The following is a 19,550-nucleotide window of genomic DNA, read 5'->3' as shown; positions in this document are numbered from 1 at the left end:
AGAAGTTCCTTGTATATTTTGGATATTAACCCCTTATCAGATATGTGGTTTGCAAATATTTTCTGCCATTTCATAGGTTGCCTTTTTGTTTTGCTGATGGTTTTCTTTGCTATGCAGAAGCTTTTTGGTTTGATGTAGTCTCACTTGTTTGTTTTTGCTTTTGGTGTCGAATCTAAAAAATCATTGTCAAGACTGATGTCAAGGAGCTTACCCCCTTTGTTGAAGTTCTTCTAGTTTATGCTTAGTTTAGATCTTTAGTTTAGATCTGTCGTTCAAGTCTTTAATCCGTTTTGAGTTAATTTCTGTGTATGGTGTAAGATAGCTATCTGGTTTTATTCTTTTACATGTGGCTGTCCATTTTTCCCAACACCGTTTACTGAAAAGACTCTTCTTTCTCCATTGTATATTCTTGGCTCCCTTGTTATAAATTCATTGACCATATATGCTTGGGTTTATTTCTGGGCTCTCTATTCTGTTCCATTGATCTATGTGTCTGTTTTTATGCTAATACTGTGCTTTTTTGATAGCTTTGTCATATATTTTGAAATCAGGAAATGTGATGCACGTTCAGCTTTTTTCTTCTTTCTCGAGATTGCTTTGGCTGTTTGGAGTCTTTTGTGGTTCCATACAAATGTTGGGATTGTTTTTTCTATTTCTGTGAAAAATGCCTTTGGAATTTTGACAGGGATTTCATTGACTCTGTAGATCACTTTAGGTAGTGTGGACATTTTAACAATATTAGTTCTTCTGATCCGTGAGCACAAAATATCTTTCCATTTATGTGTGGTGTCTTCAGTTTCTTCCATCAGTGTCTTAGTTTTCAGTGTACAAATCTTTCACCTCCTTGCTTAAATTTATTCCCTAGTATTTTACTCTTTTTGATGCAACTGTAAATGGGATTGTTTTCTTCATTTCTGATAGTTCATTGTTGGTGTATAGAAATACAACAGACTTCGGAAGATTGATTTTGTATTCTTCAACTTTACTGAATTCATTTATTCTAACAGTTTTTTGGTGGTATCTTTAGGGTTTTCTGTATATAACGTGTCATCTGCAAATAGTGGCAATTATACTTCTTTCTGATTTGGATACCTTTTCTTTCTTTTATTCCTTTTATTGCTCTGGCTAGGACTTGCAGTGCTGTGGTGAATGAAAGTGGTGAGAGTGGGCATCTTTGTCTCGTTCTTGATCTTAGAGGAAAGGCTTTCAGCATTTCACCATTGAGTATGATGATAGCCGTGGGCTTGTCATATATGGTCCTTATTATGTTGAGGTATGTTCCACCATACCTGCTTTGTTGAGTTTTTATCATGAAAGGATGTTGAATTTTGTCAGATGCTTTTTCTGCGTGTATTGAGATGATCGTATGATTTTTATCCTTCATTTTGTTAATGTGGTGTATCACATTAATTGATTTGTGGATGTTGAACCATCTTTGCATCCCTGGAATAACTCCCACATGATCATGGCGTATGGTCCTTTTAAGGTATTGTTAAATTTGGTTTGCTAACATTTTCTTGAGGATTTTTACATGTATTCGTCAGGGATATTGGCCTGTAATTTCTTTTCTTGTAGTGTCTTTGTCTCACTTTGGTATTATCAGGGTAATGCTACCCTCATAAAAATGAGTCTGAAGGTGTTCCCTTCTCTTATTTCTTAGAAGAGTTTGAGAATGATTGGTAGTAGTTCTTCATTAAATATTTTGTAGAATTCGCCAGTGAAACCATTTGGTTCTAAACTTTTTTTTAGTGGGATGTTTTTAGATTACTGATTCAATCTCCCTACTAGTAATTGGTTTGTTCAGATTTCCTATTTCTTCATGATTCAATCTTGGTAGGTGTATATTTCTAGGAATTTATCTATTTCTTCTAGGTTGTCCAATTTTTCAGCATGTAATTGTTCATAGTAGTCTCTTATGATCCTTTGTGTTTATGTGGTATCAGTTATAATGTCTCCTCTTTATAATTTTATTTGTTGAGTCTTCTCTCTTTTTCCTTGGTAAATTTAACTAGTGGTTTGTCTATTTTGTTTCTCTCTTAGTTTCATTGATCTTTTCTATTGTCTTTTTAGTTTCTGTTTCATGTATTTCTACTCTGATCCTTGTTATTTCCTTTCTGCTAGCTTTGGCTTAGTTTATTCTTAGAAAAGTAATATAACGTTTTGATGGTCAGGTTAACAGTTATCTTCGGGGAGGAAAGAGGAATTATTGGGGGGAGGGACACTAGAGTCTCCTCATGTTGTTACTGTTCTGTCTTGTGACCTGGGTGGCATTTATTTTGTGATAAATCATTGGGCTGTACATTTTCTGTGCTTTTCTGCATGTGTGTTGTATGTTGCAATAGAAAAGTTAGAGAAAAAAATTTCAGCAGGTTTTTAAAAAGTGGCATTTCAGCACTTTTATTAGAAATATACTCTTTGTGTTTCCTAAGTAAATTATCACGTTTTAAAGTGCCTTAAACCTTGCTACCCCTGCATCAAAAAATGCCTTTTCTAGAGTTGTAATATGTTTAGAAATTGAATTTTTTGTTTGTATCAAGTGAGATTATATTCCTTATTCCTAGTATAGTATGCTTCCAAGTTACTAATAAGGAATGTTTTTAGATAATGTGGTGATAATTGTCAGCCCTGTTGCTCGGTGTTTATTTAATTATTGGTTTTATCATCTAATTATGAAACCTCTGGGCACATTTACAAAGTATAAAAAAATAAAAACAAACCAAAAAAACCCCACATTCCTATTTCTGAATCTCATCTTTGCAATAAAGGAGCCAGAGTAAACATCAAGTTGTACCCTATATGAGTACAACCACCTCCACAGCTTCCTGGTGCTACGTGTATTCTGTCTGAGGAGTTCTTTTTCTCTCTCATTCATATTTGCTGAGACTGATAGAAATGAGACCATTTCTCTTGGCAAATGAAGGATATAGCATATTGATCATAGAGGCCCATATGTTGACTGACTTTTTTTAAACAGATGTTACTTTTTAGAGCAGTTTTAGGTTGACAGCAAAACTGAGCAAAGATAAAATATTTCCCATATACCCCTGCTCCCACACATGCATAGCCTTCCCCACCAGAGTGACACATTTGTTACAGTTGATGACTCTACATTGACACGTTATCACCCGAAGTCCATAGATTACATTAGGCTACACTCTTTGAGTTGTACATTCTGTGTGTTTGGAAAAATGCATAATGACATATATCCACCATTATAGTAGCATATATAGTGGTTTCACTGCTCTAAAAATCCCCCATGCTCTACCTCCCTCCCCCCTAACCCCTAGTCACCACTGGTCTTTTTACTGTCTCCACGGTTTTGCGTTTTCCAGAATGTCATATAGTTGGAATCACATAGCGTGTAGCCTTTTCAGATGGGCTTCTTTTACTTAGTAATATGCATTTGTTTCCTCCATGTCTTTTCATGGCTTGGTAGTTCATTTCTTTTTAGCATTGAATAATATTCCTTTATCTGGATGTACCACAGTTTATTTATCCATTCACGTAGTGAAGGACATCTTGGTTGCTTCCACATTTTGGCAATTATTAATAAAGCTGCTATAAACGTCTGTGTGCAGGTTTTTATGTGGGCATAAGTTTTCAACTCTTTTAGGTAAATACCCGGGAGTGCAATTGCTGGATTGTATGGCAAGAGTATGTTTAGTTTCGTAAGAAAACGCCAAACTGTCTTCCAAAGTGGCTGTGCCATTTTGCATCCCCACCAGCAATGAACGAGAGTTCCTGTTGTTCCACATTCTCACCAGCATTTGGTGTTGTCATTGTTCTGGATTTTGGCCATTCTAGTAAGTGTGTAGTGGTGTTGACTGGCTTTTCAGTGTGGTTGGCCAGGATACTGCTTGTGAGTCATTTTCTATGGATCGCGTGGTTCAGACATCCCCAACCTCAGCTGTTAAAATGAGCAGCAGTTAGTTTTTTCAGCAATCTGTAAGCCAATTTTCCTTGGAATGTTGGTACTCCTAAAGGAGAAAGAAACTTGGAGAAAGTTTTGTAAGTTCCTTTGGGCTATTCACAGACCAATTGATGAATGAGTGAATAAGTCAGGACTCTGTCAGTGTAACCTGCTCCAGACATATTCACAAGTTCCCAAACTCCCAGGAGCAAAGCTTCATATTAAATAACTTTTGTTTCACAGTGTTAAACCTTTGAAATTAAAAATACTGAAGTTCCTCAGGGACCGTGTCTCTTGTTCATTACTGTATCCTGCATTTAGCTTAGTACCTAGCACATAGTAGTCACTCTGTAAATATTTGTTCAGTTGGAAAATGAATTGAAGTAGAGACTGGAAATATGGGAGATATCTATGTTTGAGATGAGACACAAATTTATTTCTCAATGGAAGACCTTAGGAAAGTCTCCATTCATGTTAATGCTAAGGAATACTTGATCAAAGATGCTTGAATAACCGGTAATAAAATGTACCATAAAGCTTCTAAATTAAAATACTGTGGTACTGGTGTACAAGTAAACCAGTGGAATAGAAGTGAAAGCTCAGAAATAGACCCAAGTACATGTGAAAATCTATAAAGAGACTATCTCAAATCACTGAAGTATCTCAAATCACTGAAGTAAGTGATGCTATGTCTGCTTGATGGCCGTATAATTGTATCAACCAGAAATAAGTTGCAGAATTTTTATTTACATTGTGGCACATAGTGTGATGTGAATATATGATTTTTTCCCTAAAGAACTGCAGGATAACAGTGCTGTGGTCATTTCTAGTGTTTCCAGCACGTCAGTAGTAATTTCTATGATTTTTAGAATTATGGTACATAATTCATCTACTCTTATCCCATCTCAACATATTTCTTTCAACCTTTGAGTATTTTCTCTTATTTCAGAGAAATAGTAGAATATAAAGACTTTTTTAAAGTACTGTACATTGAAATAAATATTGAGAATCAGAGCTTTCATTCATTATGAAAAATATTTCTGAAAATAAACCAGCAAGAATGCTTGGTATCTCATTACTTGCCCCATACTTATTGATTTTTGTCATTATGGTGTTTTGATAGTGCCTAAAATACGTGTTTTATTTTATTTCTTTAGTTATCTTGTTTTCTATTTTTTAAGATAGAGCAGAAATATAATATTCAGAGATTTTGAAAGTTCATTTTTAGGGGCCGGCCCCGTGGCCAAGTGGTTAAGTTCGCACGCTCCGCTGCGGCAGCCCAGGGTTCCAGGCATGGGCGTGGACATGGCACTGCTTGTCAGGCCACATTGAGGCGGCGTCCCATATGCCACAACCAGAAGGACCTGCAACTAAGATGTAAACTATGTACCAGGGGGGATTTGGGGAGATAAAGCAGAAATAAACAAACAAAAAAAAAGATTGGCCACAGTTGTTAGCTCAGGTACCAATCTTTAAAAAAAAAAAAACTATTAAAAAAAAAGTTCATTTTTAAGTTGGTTATTTTGAATGTTAGAATTCATTTTCCCTTACAGAAATATATAATAATTATATTCACAGGACAGCCGTAAGACTGTTTAATGGATTATATAGATAAAATACTGCAACTGTTAATGAAAACTTAGAGAACACCAGTTAAACAAAACAAAAACAGTGAAACTGAAGGAGAAACAGTTTCTTTTATGCTTGAAAATAGGAGAATTAAGTATTGACACATAATATGCTGTACATTTTTAAGAGCTGTAAATATTGATCTGTAGTTTTTTGTAATTTTAAACATTCAGAAAGCACAGAGAATAATACAATAAACAACCAAATGCTTTCACCCAGCTCAGTATTTTGCTTCAGAAACTTTTTAAAGATAGAAAACATGGCATTTTAAATGTTATGTTTAATTTTTACTTTAAAACTTATGACTCTTAGAGTGCTTAATATAGGTTTGGGCCATTTTGAGATTTATAAGTGTAAAGAGAGAAGGAAGTAAAGAAACTGCCCCAGCGGTAACTGGGGATGTAGAGAGCAGAAGGGTATATGAGAGAGTGCACAGATACACGCCTCCTTTGGAACGGAGTGAGCCGCATCCTGGAGAAAGCAGAAAAAGATGAAGTTGAAGAGAGCTCTTTCTCAGGGATCAGAAGATTATATTGATGATTCTGTCTTATCATCTCTTCTAAATCTTCTTGTTTGATGGATGTCAAAATTAGGGAAACAGTGTTGGGAAGGTGGGCAGAGGAGAGAAGATGTCTTTTATATTTAGCCAAAAATGGTATTTAATTACATGGGATACCTACAGATTACGTGTTTATGACTGAGAGTGTATAGGAGGAAGATAGAATCCCAAGAGTCACACTATTTACTTCTCTGAAGAAAATGAAGAGTTTCCTCTAAGCCACTTTAAACTTACAGCTATATATTCAAAATATATTCTCTACCTTTTGTATTTTTAAGAATTCTTGTAGGTGTTAAGATGATGGTGATATTAAAGAAAAGCCACAGTAAACACCTATTTACAGCCCTACTAGGAAAGTAATAGAGAATTATAAGCAGTATAGTTATAGAAGTTAATATAAGAAACAGAAGTTTCCTTCTCTGATACTACCTGTTTATCAGTGCCTATGTTGAAAGCAAACATCACACTGAAGGTGCACTCAGGTATCTTTTAGACCAGCAAAGCCATGACATTGCTAGAAGCTTTTATCGCTAAATGTGCTACATATGTTTTTTGTGCTTTTTTTTTGCTTCTTCATCAGACTTTGCCTCTTCTGCTGTCTGATTGCTAACCCCTTCTGCTCACATTTGACAAGACTCTTTTGGTCAGCAAGTGTTTATGGAACAATTATTTATCTCTTGCTGTGCTAGATGCTTAGCATACCAAGATGTATGAGCTCGATCTCTACTCAGAGAACTCAGAATCGTTGGCCTTCTCTTCTCTTGGCATGCCCTGACTCTGTTTTTGTTATAAGTAGTGCAGTGTTAGACTTTCCTAGCTACCTATATTCTCCCTGGTATTTGATTGTGTTCCCTGCCTTGTTCTTGGCTTTTTGATTTTCCTATTGGTTCTGACCAAAGGAATCCATGCTACCGTAGGACGAAAGATAAAATTGTTAGTGTTTATGTGATAAAGAATACAGAGAAAATAAAACTGGTATACTGTTTACTTTGAGTATTTGCTGATAATACCTCAAAGCCCCACTTTTTAAGAAATAAGTTATTTTAAATTTATTTTTTGAATAGGTAATGTGGTTCATAGTTCAAAAGGTACCAATTTAGAAGTACAAAAGAGGGGGCCAGCCCCATGGCATAGTGGTTAAGTTCAGCATGCTCTGCTTCAGCAGCCTGGGTTCGCAAGTTCAGATCTCAGGCACGGACCTACACCACTTGTCAGCTATGCAGTGGTGGCAACCTGCATATAAAGTGGAGGAGGATTGGCACAGATGTTAGCTCAGGGCTAATCTTCCTCAGAGGGAAAAAAAAAGTACAGAAGGATTCCTTCCCACTTTTGTTTCCCAGTGATCTAGTTTCCTTCTCTAGAATCAACCACTGTTAACTGTTTCTTGTGAATCCTGAAAATATTGTGTAGCAATATCACGTAATGGTTAAGGATAGAGTTTCTAGAGCCTGACCACTTTGGTTCATAGTCTGAGTCATGTTAGGCAAGTTAAATTATTAATCTCTGTGTCTCAATTTTCTCCTCTGTAAATGGGGATACTAGTACTTAGCTCATTGGGTTGCTTGTAAACTCCTCAGCACAGTACTGGCACGAAGTAAATGCTTAGTGCAGATTGGCTATGGTCGTTTTTATAGAAAGAAGTATGTGCATCTGAACATGTATTTGTTTAATCTCAGGAATGGAGAGTTGAGTTAAACATAATTTTCATTCATGGCACACTATTGTTATTGGTCTTTGTGAGGCCCTTGTATTGTATCACTGTGTAACAAAAGCATTTGTTCTTTCCCATGAGTCTGTGGGTTATTGGGGTAGTTCTGATCTGGGTTGGGCTTGGTCAGCTGACAGGTTGGCTGGGAACTGGCCAGTCTGCGACCCATCTCTTCTCCATGTGTCTCTCAAAGTCTTCCATCATGCTGATCAGGGTGTGATCTCTTTGGTGGTATAGGTCTGAAAAAGAATGTGGAAATGCACAAGCACTTTTTCACGCCTCTATTTTTGTCAATTTTTTTTTACCATACCATTGGCCAAAACAAGTCACATGGCCAACCTCAGAGTTAATGTGTGATATGCCAAGGGGTGCTCATCCAGAGAGGAGTGAAAAATTGGAGCCATGATTGCAATTAATCTAACACAGTCCACTCTGTAGTAACTGCAATTGAGACTGCATTCGGGTCTTGGAACTACCATTGGTCAGTAGTAGAGAAGACAAGCTAGAAACTAGAGAGCTCCAAGCATCTCGGTGTGTGTCACTCTGTCAGACTGCCACAATCTTTTGAGAGTAATGACTGTTCAACTTCATTTTCTCCTCTCAACTCTTGTGCACGTTCCTCTCCAACAATAGATGGCCAACTGTAACCTGCAACCGTGCAGGAAAAGGGATTCTAGGAAACAGAGTCCTCAGTTTAGATGGGAGCAGTAATGCCAAGCTGACAAAACACAATCCAAAGTAGCCCCTTTCTTGTTTTATTTTTTCCCCTTTATCCCAATACCCACTCCCACTGTGTATTCTTCTCCCTCTTGGAAGTACTCACTTTAATATCTTTGATATATGTTTTATTATGTATGTAGCCTCATAAAATATGAGTGATCTTTTGTGTGCATGTTGTTTTAGTTTACATTAATGATAATGTATTATGTATCTTGTTTCCTACTTTTTTCTGTTTAACTATTTGTTTTGAAATTCTATCCATGTTCCTGTGGGTACATCAATTTGTCTCTTCTCATTGCTACAGAATATTCAATGGTATTTGTCTGCTACATTTTACGTATCCATTCTTCTAGTAATGGAGCCTGAGGTTGTTTTCAATTCTAAATTACACCCAGAAAAAAATACTGCAATAAATAGTCATATATATTCCCTAATAGACTTGTATGAAAATTTCTCTAGAATATATATCCAGGAGTGGAATTCCTAGGTCATAGATATGTACATTCTTAATTTCACTAAGTTCTCTAGAATAGCAGTACCAGTTTATGCTATACTGGCATTACCTAAGGGTTCCTGTTTCTCTATCAATTAGTTTTCTGTCGCTTTGTAAAAAATTACCACAAACAGCACCCCTTTATTAGCTCTCAGTTCTATAGGTCAGTGGTCCAGGATGGTATGGCTGGGTTCTCTACTCAAGGTCTCACAAGGCTGAAACCATCATGTCAGCCAGCTGCATTTTCATGGAACTTGAAGCTCTCTTCCACACTTATTCCTGCTGTCAGCAGAATTCAATTCCTTGCAGTTGTAGGACTGAAGTTCCCATTTTGTTGCTGGCTGCTGGTCAAGTTGCTCTCAGCTCCTAGAGACTGCTCTAATCACCTTTCTACGTGTCCTTCTCTATCTTTAACCAGCAACAGCACGTCAGATCCTTCTTATGTGTCAAATCTCTGACTTCCTCTTCTATAACCAGCTGTAGAGAACTTTCTGCTTTTAAAGCGCTCACGTGATGGGGTCAGGAACACTCAGAAAATCTCCAAATCTTGAGGCCATGTGATTTGGAACTTTAATTAAACTTCCAAAATCTCTTCGTATCACTACCTGGCTTGGTGGTTGATTAAATAAACCAGGGGCTGAGAATCTTGGGGTGCATCTTAGCAATCTGCCTACCACATCCTGCGTTTACACCTACACTTCATATTGTACTGCTTTCTGATCTTTGGCAGTCTGATATATGTGATGAATTCTTAACATGGCTCATTTTAATTTGTGTTTCTCTACTTCATAGTGAATTTGAGTGTTTCTTTATGTATCTTAACTGTTTGAATTTTCCTTTCTGTAAATCTACTTTTCATATCCCTTGCCCAGTTGGGGTCAGCTTATTTTCTCTTTTTTGTTTCCTGGCAGGAGATCCTTATATATTCTGTCCATTAATCACTTGTCAATTTTTAGATGTTGAAAATATTTTATTTTTAAGCTGTAGTTCTTCTAACTTTGCCTATATCTTCTTTTATTAAATAGAAATCCTTAATTTTAGCATAGTTAAATTTTTCAGTTTTTCAATTTATCAGTCGCAATTTGAGGATCTTGTTAAATAAATCCTTACCCATTGGCAAAGTCACAAAGTTAGATGCTTAATTCATATATTTTTATTCTTTCTTCATTACTAACAGAAGTATTTAAGATTTTGAATCTTAAATTTGCAATCCTGTGTTAGTAGTCTTTGACCCTGTCATAATCCAATAATTACTTGTTTGTATATGTTTTTTTAAAAATTGAGGTGAAATTCATATAACATAAAATTAACCATTTTAAAGGGTACATTTCAGTGGCATATAGTACATTTTCAATGTTATAGAACTACCACCTCTGTCAAGTTCCAAAATATTTTTATTATCTCCAAAGAAAATCCATGCCATTAAGTAGTCACTTCCCATTTCTCCTTCCCCATAGACCATGGCTCTCACCAGTCAGTCTGTGGATTTACTGTTCTAGATATTTCGTATAAATGGGATCATACAATATGCGACCTTTTGTGTCGTTTTTTTTTTCCACTCAGCATAATGCTTTCAAGGTTTAGCCATGTTTTAACATATGTAAGTACTTCATTCCGTCTAATGGCAGAATATTATTCTGTTGTTTGTATATATTACATTTTGTTTATCCGTTTATCTGTTGATAGACATTTGAGTTGTTTCCACCTTTGGCTGTTCTGAATAGTGCTGTTATGAACATTAATGTACAAGCATTTATTTGAGTATCTGGTTTTAATTCTTTCAAGTCTATACCTCGGAGTAGAATTGGTAGATTATTCTTGTTTGTCTTTTTAAGGAACCTCCTGAAACTCTTTTTCCCAAGTAACTGCACCATTTCTAGTTTCGTTCATTATGGTCAAAGAAGATAATTTGTATGATCTCAATCTTTTTAAATTTATCGAGACTTGTTTTATGTCCTAGCATATGGTCTGTCCTAGACAATGTTCCATGTGCACCTGAGAAGGATGTGCGGTCTACTGTTGTTGAGTGGACTCTACCATTTTTAAGTTTCCTCTTTCTTGATTCAGCATTCATTTTGTTGCTATAAACCTTTGACTATTTTCCAGAGTTTCCACAGTTGATTCTGACAGTTTTGACTCACTATCTTCAGTTTTCCTGTGGAGGAACAGGCCTTCAGAGCTACCTATCCTACTATTTTTGCTGATGTCACTCTCAGCAATTACTTTTTAAAACAATATTTTATAATGTCCTTTTAATATCCTGAAATAAAATTTGTAGGTAATATAACTTAATACACACAAATTTTTTTTTAAAAAATCAATGTAATGTGTTAATTGTAATGTAAAGGAGAAATAAAAGGAGATAATTTATGACAAAGTAGTTTGAATTTCCGTAAGTGCTTTCCTATGACATTGAAGAAAGCATAATGAAGTAGCGATATGTTTGTACCTGTTTAAATAAGTTGGATTTCAGAGATGTGAGAAGGTCAGATTCCATTTTGTACAAATGCTAATAAATGAAAGACTAAAATCTAGTCATAAAGGCTAGACTTTTTTATATGCACAGTGAGTGAGAGAAATCACTTTAAGTCAGGATAAAACACCGCTACAAGTTATAAACTAAAGAGGTGAAGGAAAGGAGAAAGCATAATATTCTTGCAAATGTGCTGGGCCTTATTTGAAAAGTAATTATTTAGTAAATAGTGAAGAAACAGAGAACGTATCTTTAATTTTGAGATTTTGTTGGTCAGATAAAATATTTTAGTCTTAAATACTTAAGACTGTTGTTTCCAAGGGGAAACAATATCCTTTCAGTAATAATGGGATTCAAAGATAGATTTTAAGAAAGCAATGATAGGACATTTGGGACCAGTATCAGAGTAAGTTAAAAAAAAATAAACGATTACAAAATAAATAAATGATTTCAATTGGTAAGTTTTACAGTAGATTTCTCATTCACACACACACCCCTATACATAATATGCAATAGTTTTAGAACAACCAATGGAATTAAATAAGATCCTTCATTTCATTTGTTTCTGTAACTCAATATTTGGTACTAAGTCTCTTAAAAGGAGTGTTATATCCTCTATTGCATATTTAAAATTGGCTTTGTTGCTTTTACAGTAACTGCAGCATTACACAAAAACATTTTCAATAATTGCACAATTTGAAATTTGAGTAGGTAAATTAGCTTCCTTCCCATTAAAGGGTATAATAGCCATAACTTGATCCAGAGGCTTTCTTAATTATGCTATTTAAATTGTGTTTGACCTCCAAATAATTTTTTTAGCTTACTTGTTATAAATATCAGCTGGCTTGTTTCCTGCCCTTTTCAAATACTGTTTGCACCTTATCTATGGTGTAAGTTTATAAAAATCTTTAAATCTAATTGCTCATGTTGTCTTTTAAAGATAGGGTCCTGTTCTCACCTCCTAGTTGTGGTGAAAATTAAATGAAATAATGTGTTTAAAAGTTTATAAAGAGCTGTATTAAAATTATGATTATTAACAGCTTAATAATATGACAACTCATGTTCTAAAGTCTCTTCCCTTGAGAAATTTAAATCTCAATCATGAGTCAAAACTTTAAGAGATTATGTAATTCTCCCCATTTAAAATTTTTAGTTCATAAAATCTTTTTTAAGGAGAATTGTATTTCGTGACAGAAGTACTTTGTCCTTTGGTAGTTGTATGTTTTGGAAATATGGAACAAATTCCTGGACCCGAGCAATTTCCAAGCAGGCATTTTCTCTTTTAAAGATGTGTGCTGAGAACTGCCCTTATTTTTGTGAGATGACCTGTCCTCACATATGTTTCATTGCATTATGGTTTTTAGTTGTGGTGCATATGTGACTGTAGAAAGCAGAGCAAAACATGTAATAGCTTTTTGTGGTTTTCCTTTGCAGCCTTCAAGCAAAGTAAAGGTCCCTGAGGAGAATTTCTTCAATGTTCCTGCTTTCTTAACTGTCTCGGGACAGCTTCACCTAGAAGTGATGTCAGGGTACAGAATTTTACTTTCTCTTTTGCTTTAATGGACTACTGATTATGGGCTGGGTGAGATGCAATAATGCTTCCTTTCCCAATGCTAAAACCTGAAAATTGAAATTCATGTTTATGATTAGTCCACTTGAATTCACCAGAAGTACATTGAGATTGACAATTTGACAATATCCAATTTTCTTACTTTAAAAAAACCCACATTAGTCTAGACTTTTGTTTTTAATGAAAAATGTAACAGTGGAAATATGAAGTTGTGATTTTCTTTTCTTTTTACTAATCTTTTTTTGCTTAAATCTCAAAATATGTAATCAAGATTTAACTATAATTAATCATGTTTATGAAAGTAAAAGCAGTTATAGTTTACACCTCAACTAGGTATTAGCCCCTATCATTTAAAGAAGAAAGGTACCTGGAACAGATGGAAGAAAAATTTTTCTGCTAATTTGTCTAAATTAAGAAAATTAACCCACAGGGCCATCACGAGAGGCGTATGGCAACTTAGAAAGTCTTAGAAGTTAGATTGCATTAATTTTAGCCACTCTCAGACCTCTGAAAAGTCACTATACTCCTTTTGGCCCAACTTTCCCTTTTCTTTAACACAGAGGATTGGACAGGAAGATCTTTAAAGTCCCATCTAAATCTTCTATTCTGTGATTCTGTGGGTAATTTCTTAATGCTAACTCAGCAAGTACTCAGTCTTCTTTATATATCTTTGTTTTCTCATACAGAGATTGAGACTTAAAAATCTCTTCAGGAAATGGCTCCAGTGAAAACAAGGGAATCTTTGTGCATTTCCCATTGTTTTTAAAATGCGCAGGTGGGAAAATTCAGGAGAAGTAGTATAGAATAGTGTTGATGTTTGTTTTTTATATACTTTACTGACAGGATGCAAAGTGAATGGTGAAATAGAGATGGTCATAAAAATAACATGTTTTTACTTAGATTCTTTTCTCACTTATCTTTGAGACAGAAAGATGTTATTTGATAATTCCAATAACTAAATAATTGACAGTATTATCATGCAGAAAAACTATCATCATAATAGCCCTGTGAGATTGTAGGATTTGCAGAGCTGTATGTGGGAAAGGCCAGGTCAAGTATGTCATGGAAAGTGCCTTATGCCTGTCACAGTATAACTTTAAAAAATTAAAAACATGACTCATGCAAATATTAAGTGAGCATATATCAAATATTTTATTCAATTCATTAATTACTGAGAGAACAAGTAAAATAGGCTAGTTGAAAGAGCATTTGAGGAGCTCTGTATTCATAGGCCATTTAATGAAGGAATTTTAGAATAAGATGGCTAGGTTACAATAAACCTAACCTTTGGAATTTTCTCTTCTGACGAAAATGATTTGCAACTCTGCTGAACAAAAATGTGCAAGTTAACATGTAACTTTACTTAATCTGGGATATTTAATTTGATAGTAAATAGAATAATGGAGCAAAGTACATTCCCTTTAGTAATTAAATAGCCTTCGAAAGGGTCTGTGCCCCCATATTATGTTGAAAGGACATGCTGTCTGCCTTTTGGCCTTATATCCGAGTTTTGGATAACCTTTCTTAACTGTCTTTCAATATTCATTTCTTTTATCTCTGAAGTTAGAGGCAAGATGTCTTCCCCTCAGAAGTATCATAACATGTGAAAGGTGTGAACTTACCAAACGTTTGTCTCTCTATCATAATGCCGCTAGTGGAGTAGATAGGTTCTCTCTTTCCTAGTAAAATGCAGTGAACCACAGTGCACAGTGAAACTTGACAGAAGGCTAAATTGGCACAATATGAGGTTTTTTTACTGTGTTATGAAGTATTTCTAATAATGTCAATCAAATGTTCCTAGTATAATATGCGTAGTTCTAGGACTATTAATATACAGTACATCATGTTTCAGATTCATGTGTGATTTAATCTCCAATAAGAAATTGTTAGCTTTCTTTCTCTCAGCTTTGTTTTTCTTTAACTTTATTTAACAGACTTTTAAAATGGAGTAAATGGTAGTTAAATTTAGAAGGTTAACATTTTCCAAAAAGATATCTGTGTTGGTTTAGTGGATTTATGGCTCCATTTTAAAGTTTAATCTTGTTGTTGTTTTTAAATAAAACTTTAAATAAAACGTTGCAAAGATAGTGCCAACTTTTGTATACCTCCTGCCCAGTTTCCCCCATTGTTAACATCTTACATTACCATGGTACATTTGTCAAAACTAAGAACCCGATGTTAGTAGTACATGACTATTAACTAATTCCAGGCTTTATTTGGATTTCACCAGTTATCCATCAGTGCGTTCTTTCTTTTCCCAGCATCCACTTCAGGGTACCACATTACATTTATTTGTCGTGTTTCCCCACTCTCTTCTCGTCTGTAATAGTTTCTCAGTCTTTCCTTGTTTTTCACAACTTGTGGAATGTATCCCAATCTGGACTTGCCTGATGTTTTTCTCATGATTAGACGGGAGTTATATGAGTTTTGGAAGGAATACCACGGAGGTGAAGTGCCCTTCCCATCATATCATATCAGGGAGCATGCGATGTCCATATGGTGATCTTAACCTTCATGACTTGGATAAGGTGGTGTTTGCCAAGTTCCTCCACTGAAAATGTACTATTTTCTCCTTTCTCTACTCCGTTCTTTGGAAGTGAGTCACTAAGTCTAGCCTACCCCCACTGGAGGTGGGAGTGAGGGGTTGGGAAGTAGGGGATGGAATTAAGTACCACCTCCCAGAAGGGGAAGTATTTGGAATTCTTCTGTATGGAAGATTTTTTGTCTCTTCACCCCTTATTTATATATTTATATAATCGTTTATGTCAAGATGGACACACACGTATATTTATTTTATAGTTTGTGTTATACTTCAATTCTATGTTATTTATTTTATTGCTCAAACTGTTTTAGTTTTAGCTATTGGAAATTCTTTCAGATAGACTCTTGTGTCCTTTGACGTGTCCCTATCCTTTTGTTTTTTGAGTACTTCCTTATTCTCCAGTACTGTGAGATATCCCAGATTTATGTATTTGTTTGTATATTTTATTTTGTTTACAACTGATGAAGCTACACTGACATTGTTTATTATCAGTCAAAGTTCTTAGTTTACATTAGGGTTCACTCTTCATGGTGTACACTTTGTAGGTTTGGACAAATGTGTAATGACCCGTATCCACCATTATAGTATGGCACAGAATAGTTTCACTGCTCTAAAAACTAGTTCCTCTGTGTTCCTCCTCTTCATCCCTCCCTCCTACCTAACCCCTGGTAATCACTCATCTTTTACTGTCTCCAAAGTTTTGCCTTTTCCAGAATGTCACATAGTTGAAACCATGCAATGTGTGATCTTTTCATACTGCCTTCTTTCACTTAATAATATGCATTTAAGGTTCCTCCATATCTTTTCATGACTTAATAGCTCTTTTTTTTTTTTTTTGGCGCTGAATACTCTTCCATTAATGGATGTACCATTATTTATGCTTTTTTATTTATGTTTATTTATCCATTCACCTACTGAAGGACATCTTGGTTGCTTCCAACTTTTGGCAATTATCACAGGCTTATTTTGTATTCTCCCTGTGCTAGCCCTGGAATCAGCCCATTTCTCCAAGCTGCCCTGGTTCCTTTTACTGGAAAATCATATTTAGAAACCAGAATTTAGTCACTGGTTATCTTGCTGCTACTGGGGGATTATTGCTTCTAAGCGCTCTCAGTGCACAGAGCTATAGCCGTTTTTCTTTTCCTTTTTTTTGCTGGGTAAGATTTGCCCTGAGCTTATGGCTATGGCCAGTCTTTTTTCTTTTTTTTCCCTCCCCAAAGCTCTGGTACATAGTTGTATATTCTAGTTGTAAGTCCTTCTAGTTTGTCTATGTGAGATGCTGCCACATCATGGCTACCGACAGACAAGAGGTGTGGTTCCACGCCTGGGAACCCAGGCTGCTGAAGCAGAGAATGCCCAACTTTAACCACTAGGCTATGAGGGCTGGCTCATAAATATGTTTTTTAAATAAGAGAAAGCTAAGCATTTTTTGTTACTTTCTGCCTATAAATGTAATTTGTAAGTGGGATGTTCATTCTGAGAGAATTAGGAATGTTCTAAATTGTAAAACCTACAATTAAGAAATGTCATGTAATAAAATTTTCTGTTTCTTGTCGTTAAAGCCAGAATTGGAGGAAGGCTTAGCCTGAAGTATTTGAAAGAGTTTTTGATTATTGTTTTTTTTCATTTTTTTGTTGGTTTTGTTTTGTTTTTTCTTTTGTTGTTTTGTTACAGGTGTTTTTTTCTTATTGGGAATTTTTTTTCCTAAGCTATGAAGTCAAGCATGTTCCTTGAAGATTGCTGTTGGAAGTATAAATTGCTGCTGCCTCTCTAGAGGAACACCTTTTCACCCAGAATTTCATTTCTAGGAATTTTTCTTAAGGAAATAATTTGACAGCTTTATAAAGATGTATAAACAAAAATGTTGAAAGCAACTTTGGTTGCTTATACTAGTGAAAAGTTACTAACAACCTAAATGTCCATTTAAGAAGATTGATTAATCCTCAGTATACCAAGAAAATAGTCATCACCATTTACCATCTGGGAATAATGGACCTTATTTTTAAGCCATTTTATGAATAATTCACAGAAGTAAAAATAAAGGGATAGCAAAAATCAACTTTATTAGAATTTAATAAGAATTTAAATATAGCAAACCCATATTTTTAAAAACTGCTTTATTGAGAGTTTACTTACATAAAATTCACCAATTTAAAGTGTACAATTTAGTGAGTTTTAGTATATTTTCACAGTTGTTCAAACATCACCATAATGGAATTGAAGAATATTTTTATTACCCAAAAAGAAACTTTTTCCTGTTGGCAGTCACTCCTCATCCTCCCTCCTACCCTAGGCAACCACTGATCAGTGTACTTTATGTCTCTGTGGATTTTCGCTTTCTGGATATTTCATATAAATGGAATCACACAGTATATCATAGTTTGTGACTGGTTTGTTTCACTTTGCATAATATTTTCCATGTCCGTCCAAGTTGTAACCTGTATCAATAATTCAGGCCTTATTATTGCCAAATAGTATAGCACATTTGTTTATCCATTCAGCAGGTAATGGACATTTGGGTTGTTTCTACTTTTTGGCTATTATGAATAATGTTTCTTTGAACGTTAGAGTACAAGTATTTGTGTGAAGGTGTTTTCGTTTCTCTTGGGTAGGTACTTAGGTGTGAAATTGATGGGTCACATGGTAGGTTTAACTGTGTTATGAACTGCTAGGCTGTTTTCCACAGTGGCTGCACCATTTTACAATCCCACTGGCAGTATATAAAGATTCCAATTTCTCCACATCCTTGTCAACACTTATAAATATGTCTTTTTTTTTTTTTTTTTTAAAGGTTGGCACCAGGGCTAACAACTGTTGCCAATCTTTTTTTTTTTTTTTTTTCCCTGCTTTGTCTCCCCAAACCCCACCCTGTACACAGTTGTATATCTTAGTTGCAGGTCCTTCTAGTTGTGGGATGTGGGATGTCGCCTCAACGTGGCCTGATGAGCTGTGCCATGTCCACGCCCAGGATCAGAACCCTGGGCCGCCGCAGTGGAGCATGCGAACTTAACCACTCAGCCATGGAGCCGGCCCCAAATATGTCTTTTTTTATTGTGCTATTTTAGCAAGTGTAGAGTCGCATCCCATTATGGTTTTTGGTTTGCATTTCCCTAATGACTAATGATGTTGAGCATCTTTTCATATGTGTATTGGCCGTTGGATATCTTTGGAGCAATGTCTATTTAAATCATTGGTTCATTTTTTAGTTATTTGTCTTTTTATTATTTAGTTGCAAGAGTTCTTTGTATAGTCTGGATACAGATCCCTTATCAGATACATGATTTGCAAATATTTTTTTCCATTCTGTGGGTTGTCTTTTTCTTTTCTTGATGATGGTGGCAAACCCAAATTTTTATTCTCACTTTTCTATTATTTGAAAGTACCCCAAATAGACACAGCCCTTTGAATGTAGCTGTCAACTGCCATGCATGAACCTGGAATATGTCTATGCTTTAAATACAGATTCCAGATTTCAAATACATCTATTTTTTTTTCAAATACATCTTTAATAGATTCTAGCTTATTACTACTTCTGCTTCTTGCACTCACATCATCAAAAAGTACTACTTTTGAGAACTTTGACAGCTCAAACTTTTGTTGAAGAGAGGGCAGCCATCTTTTCTACTCCATAATTGCAAAGCATTTTTATTTTTAGATTCATAAACACCAATTAGAATATCAAATCCATGAATTTTTTCATTTCTGCGTGATATTTTTCCATGGTCAAACACCTTTGTATACACACTTGTCTTCTGCATTTGTCCACTTATAAGCCATATCAGGTAAATTTTGATGCACAAATATCATAAACAATGAAAGAATATTGTCATATATCCTTACAGCAGAATGTGTGGGTATGGTCCAAGTTGTTGTTGCAAATTGTTACTTGATGAAGTCCTTCTGTGGAGTGACTAATCAAATGAAAATACCACATTTCCTTTTTGCC

At 35.2% G+C, this 19,550-nt stretch overlaps 1 protein-coding gene across 3 annotated transcripts in view; it reads left to right on the top strand.

The window, feature by feature from the left end:
* Window positions 1–19,550, top strand: part of NARS2 (asparaginyl-tRNA synthetase 2, mitochondrial) — a 102,506-nt gene that overhangs the window by 37,368 nt on the left and 45,588 nt on the right. For all 3 annotated transcript variants that reach the window (XM_046637966.1, XM_046637965.1, XM_046637964.1), the window contains one exon: window positions 12,927–13,021. In XM_046637966.1, coding sequence (XP_046493922.1) covers window positions 12,927–13,021 — 95 coding nt within the window. The remainder of the gene's footprint in view (window positions 1–12,926; window positions 13,022–19,550) is intronic.

This window comes from Equus quagga, chromosome 14 (assembly GCF_021613505.1).
Source record: "Equus quagga isolate Etosha38 chromosome 14, UCLA_HA_Equagga_1.0, whole genome shotgun sequence".
Taxonomy (NCBI): domain Eukaryota; kingdom Metazoa; phylum Chordata; class Mammalia; order Perissodactyla; family Equidae; genus Equus; species Equus quagga.
The sequence above is the reverse complement of the archived record's forward strand: the minus strand, read 5'-3'. Positions and strand labels throughout refer to the sequence as shown.